Here is a 4,876-nt window from a genome sequence, read left to right as displayed (position 1 = left end):
TGTTTCGTTCCAATTTGGAATTAATTTTTCTCCCCAAACTCATGGAAATTCTGTTTCTCCACCAGCTCTCGGTTTGAACATGCCACACAACTGACTAAAGCTAAGATTTTGTCATGGTTATTTTTAGTAAAAGTCACGGGCAAGAAACAAACATTCCAGGAAGCCATGACCCATCTGTGACTTTTGCTGCTGCAGCTCCCTGGTTTTCCCCCACCACCGTGGTGGCTCGGAGCTGTGGGGTTCTCCCTCTGCTTGCGGCAGGGTGACCATATTTCCCAAAGAGAAAACGGGACACCCCCACCATGGCTCGCTGAAGCGTTCCTAGCTCAGTGGTTTGAGCATTGGCCTGCTAAACCCAGGGTTGCGAGTTCAATCCTTGAGGGGGCCATTTAGGGATCTGGGGCAAAAATCTGTCTGGGGACTGGTCCTGCTTTGAGCAGGGGGTTGGACTAGATGACTTCCTGAGGTCCCTTCCAACCCTGACAGTCTATGATTCTAGGAGGGCCCCCTTAGGAGTCTGTCACCTGTTGCTTGCAGGAGCGCCGCCAGCTTTTCTGCTGCCCTAGGCGGTGGAAGGTCCCGCCGCCGAAATACCGCCGTGGTCGCCGCCCGCCTAGGTCGCCTAATGGGTTGCACCGGCCCTGGTTGCTTGACCTCCCTGACATAAATGTAGCCTTAACTATGGCTTCTTACAACAATCTGTAACCCACTAGCCCTCTTTTGGCCTCGGACTACAGAGGTGTTAACTGCCCACTTCACCTCGAATGGTGGTTTGCAACATGTGTTAACTCCTTATGCTAAACAAGCTGTTCCCGCTGGTATTTAGTTGTGCCACTCTGGTGCCTTTCCCAGACCTGAAGAGCTCTGTGGAGCTTGAAATCTTGTGTCTCTCACCACCAGAAGCTGGTTCAATAAAAGAGATTCCCTCACCCACCTTGTCTCTCTAATATCCTGGGACCAACATGGCTAGAACAACCCTGCAAATGGCATGCTAGCTATACAGAGAGAGTTCACTTCCCCACGGGAGGCCCAGTTCTCTCTTCCATTCAGTCCTCTGCTTTGGCTAACAGGGTCCCAGAAATCTTGGCTCAGGTCTATATAGCTTAGACACTCCCTCTGTGATCTTCAATACCTTGCCCGGCTCCATGCTACGGAGAAGAAGAGCCAGGTCACCATGGCACGGTCCCCACCTACCCAGCTGCATGAGCGTGTTTCTAGCCTTGTGCCGTATGGGTGATGGGAGGGCACCGGCGTGCGAAGGTGGGTGCCTGTGATTGCACATTCCCTGCTGGGGTTAGGGTGACCAGACCGCAAGTGTGAAAAATTGGGACAGGAGGGATGTGTGTGTGGTGGCTGGGGGGGCGGGGCGGCAATAGGAGCCTATATAAGAAAAAGACCCCAAAATTGGGACTGTCCCTATAAAATTGGGACATCTGGTCACCCTAGCTGGCGGGCAATATTAACCCCTTAACTGCTGTTCTGGCAAGCACCCTGAAAGGTCTGCCAGCTTACACCTATCTCCTGGGGGACAGCGTCTGGGAGCAGCACATCTGGAGCACAGAGACGGAGTTTCATATTAAAATCTGCCTTAATTAATCAGTGCTTGGTGTTTTAATCAATCACTGCGGTTTATTCCTTCCCCGCCTCTCTCCTGCGGGTGACGGACACACACTGATCTCTTTAGTCCCCACCTGTTCCTCTATTTCTCACAGTGGAAAAACAAGATTTCCCCATCTCCCCAACGGACAAAAGATTCCTTGGCGATTTGCAGCGCATCCCCGGGAGTCAAGAGACAGGAATGCCCCATGCTGGTCTTTACCTGGGGGGGAGGGGAGAAAAGCCCTGTTAATAATAATAATAATTAATAATACTGCTTTACCGCTGTATAGATCTCCCCCTTCAAAGACCTCCGCCTGGGTAAAATATTCTAACCCAGGCCAGGAAATGAGCAAGCAGTGGCTCAGGGACTAGCGCCCTGTGTGCTAACCATTAGGCCATCCTGCCTTCAGTTAAAGGACCAGCTCTCAAATAGCCTTCACAGCCCTGCTTTTCATCCAGCGTTTTAGTCCAAAGGAAGCAGGAGAACTGACTATAACAGCGTCCCACCCCCTTGCTGGCTGCCCCAGCAGAGAGGCCAAGGTCTCTCTGGACCCCAGAGGCTGAACTGCCCTCCTGGCCCTAGAAGGGGGTCGGTCCCTACGTCCTCCCGACCCCAGATGTGCTGACGAGGCAGCGTAGCTACAGCCCCGGGGACCATCAGTCAGTAGGGCCGCCCCTGGGGCCTCATACACCCCTGTTTGAAAGGCAGGGCCTGTGCTGGGGGGTATTCCCCACGCAGCCCTTCCACCTGCCCTGCAGCCTCCTTGCTGGGGTGAAGAGGCCACAGAGCAATGACAGACCAAGCCGGGGAGGCCTGATTCTCCCCTGGCTCCCCCCATTTCAAGCCCACTGACTGCCCAGGGAGAGCAATTAACCCTTAAAGGGGAGAAGCCACCTGCCCCAGGCCATGGCTTTGCCCCCCACCCACCCAATCAATTATCAAACCCACTCTGTGGGCCCTGACCCGGGCGGGGAACTCACTGCTGGGCCAGGATGAGCGGGACGTGGGCACTGTCCTGACGGCCCTGCAGTGGGGAGATCCTCTCGCCCGTGCGCACGTTGAACATGGGCAGGGTGGAGAGAGGGCGGGGCACGTCCCGGCTGCTGGCCATGTGCCTCAGCTCCTCCGTGTTGCCGTGGATCGTGTTGTGATGCACCATCTGGACACTGACAACCAAGAGACGGGGGAGAGCAGAGAGGACACAATTAGCCTGGCGACAGGGGATGTCAGCGGTGGGAGGAGAGGGGAATAATAATTGACTTGTATTTGTGGTAGCACCTTGGAACCCTAGTCCTGGACCCCATTGTGCAGGGCGCTGTACGTTATGTATTAGGTGTATTACGGTAGCACCTAGGAACCCATCATGGGCCCAGACCCCATTGTGCAGGGCGCTGTACAAACCCAGGGCAAAGATATGGCCTTTGTCCCAAAGAGCTGCTTCTCTCTCACACACACACACACACACACACACACACCCTTGTGAGCTGAGCTCTGCAGGGATAGCGCAAACGGGATTTGAACGCCGATTCGCTTTGCTTCTTTAAAATCTCTGTCTATTCCTTAGCTGCATGGACACGCCACCGGGGAAACCAGTCACGTTGGGCCACGCTCACGCATCACAGGCCCCCTCTGACCTCACAACGCACCAGGCTGCGCTACCACGGTTACCAGTCTGGGCCAGGGGCCAGAGGTGGGCTCTGCCTTGGAGCTCACCACTGCCTGCCCAGCCTCCTCCACGCAGGGAACCAGAGGGCCTGATTACCGGGAGCAGGCAGCAGAGGAACAAGGCAAGGGTACTTCCAGCATTAAAGAGAGGCAGTTGAGTACTGGCCCCGCTGAGCCAAGCCGTGAGGAGCTAAAGCCCTCGCTGGGTGACGGGCATCACCCAGCGCTTTCATAAAGGGGTTGTTAACGGAAGCTTTCCCCGGGTCCTCTGTGTCTTTCGAGCCGCGGGTCCCCGGGAAGTGGGACTCCGCGTGAACGTTCAGAGACTGATCAGAGCACCGAGGAGGAGAACCCGGAGAGCTACGCCAGGGCCAACCGCCCCACGTCGCGTCGTTCCAGCGTTTGGGGCCGCACCTCCAGCGGGAAACAAGACCTCGCAGACAGGGCAGCCGGGAGGTGGCTCCAATCTGAAGGCAAGTCAAGGAGCAGTGTCTCCTATCGGCCGGCAAAATGACTGATCTGTGTGAACCTTGCGAGGGGTCCTCTTTGGACTCAGAGCCCCAAGATCCAACCACAAGGCCAGGAGCCCCCACGACCTCAAAGCATGCCAGCCCCAGCGTCTCGGAGCTCATCCTTTGGGCCGTGGCCACCTCCCCGAAATGCCAAGGCCTCTCCTTGGAGGCCCTGAAGAAGATAATCACCAAGGCAGGCTACGACGTGGTGAGGAACAAAACCCATTTCCTCCGTGTGCTCAAGGGGCTGGTCTCCAAAGGGCTGCTGAAGCAGATGACTGGGATGGGGGCCACAGGCTCCTTTCGTGCGGGCAAGAAGAAGAGGGACGTGAAGAAGAATCAGGTAGCTGGCAAGAAAAGGAAGAAGCCCGGGAGGAGGAAGGCACCCAAACGCGTGTCCTCCAAAGCCGGCCGGCCAGCCCGCCGGGGTAGGAAACGGCAAGCCGCCGAGTGAGGGATTGCATCCCCCCGCTGTGAAACAAGGCTTAATAAAGGGATCCGTGTATTTAAAAGCTCTCCCGTGTCTGGGCGAATCCTTTCAAAGTGAGGTGCGAAGAGGAAACCGCCTTGAAAGTCAGGAGGGTGGGAGGCCAGGGGCTGAATGCCTTCCCAGCCCTCTGCATCAGTCTGGGCCATTGTGTGGGTGGGGAGAACCCTGTAGGATTACAGAACTGGTGCTTGGTAACTTGGCTGATCCTTCCCCGCTTAATCTTGAACTGGAGTCCCTCCATGTGCTTTGAGGGCAGTCTGCTCCTCTACCAGATGAGAAGGGAAACTGGGCTTTGGGCCAGTCAAGGTCTCGTGGTATAATTGGCACAAGTCAAGCTGTCTGTGCTCTCCTGAGTCCAAATTAGGGAGGCGGAATAAATCTATAATCCTCAAAGTTCCTCTTGCACGTTCAGTGGGTACAGGGTTTTTCTCCCCTCCCTTTACGATCATGTAGCTTTGCTGAGTGCCGTTAAACAGCTGTCATATGCCACCCCAGAGATGGCAGCTAGGTGGAGTGATCTGTCAGGGCTCAGGAGGTGCCTGGAACAGGGGGATGTTTTCTGTTAATGTGTTAATAGGCCTCCATCCAACATGGGGAAATCTGATCTAA

At 55.6% G+C, this 4,876-nt stretch overlaps 1 protein-coding gene across 2 annotated transcripts in view; it reads right to left on the bottom strand.

Annotated features, from left to right (window-relative positions):
- Nucleotides 1-1,590: 1,590 nt before the first annotated feature.
- SGCA (sarcoglycan alpha) overlaps nucleotides 1,591-4,876 on the bottom strand; it is a 21,169-nt gene continuing 17,883 nt past the window's right edge. The window contains exons 9-10 of one of the 2 annotated variants that reach the window (XM_026654757.2): nucleotides 2,565-2,766; nucleotides 1,591-1,824 (exon numbers count right to left, since the gene is read on the bottom strand). In XM_026654757.2, the coding sequence (XP_026510542.1) occupies nucleotides 2,577-2,766 (190 nt within the window). In that variant the 3' untranslated portion in view covers nucleotides 1,591-1,824; nucleotides 2,565-2,576. The remainder of the gene's footprint in view (nucleotides 1,825-2,564; nucleotides 2,767-4,876) is intronic. The other variant, XM_024199418.3, reaches the window with a different exon arrangement.

This window comes from Terrapene carolina, unplaced genomic scaffold, assembly GCF_002925995.2.
Source record: "Terrapene carolina triunguis isolate 2854851 unplaced genomic scaffold, T_m_triunguis-2.0 Scaffold193, whole genome shotgun sequence".
NCBI lineage: Eukaryota > Metazoa > Chordata > Testudines > Emydidae > Terrapene > Terrapene triunguis.
Note: the sequence above shows the minus strand (reverse complement) of the source record. Positions and strands in the feature narration are given on the sequence as shown.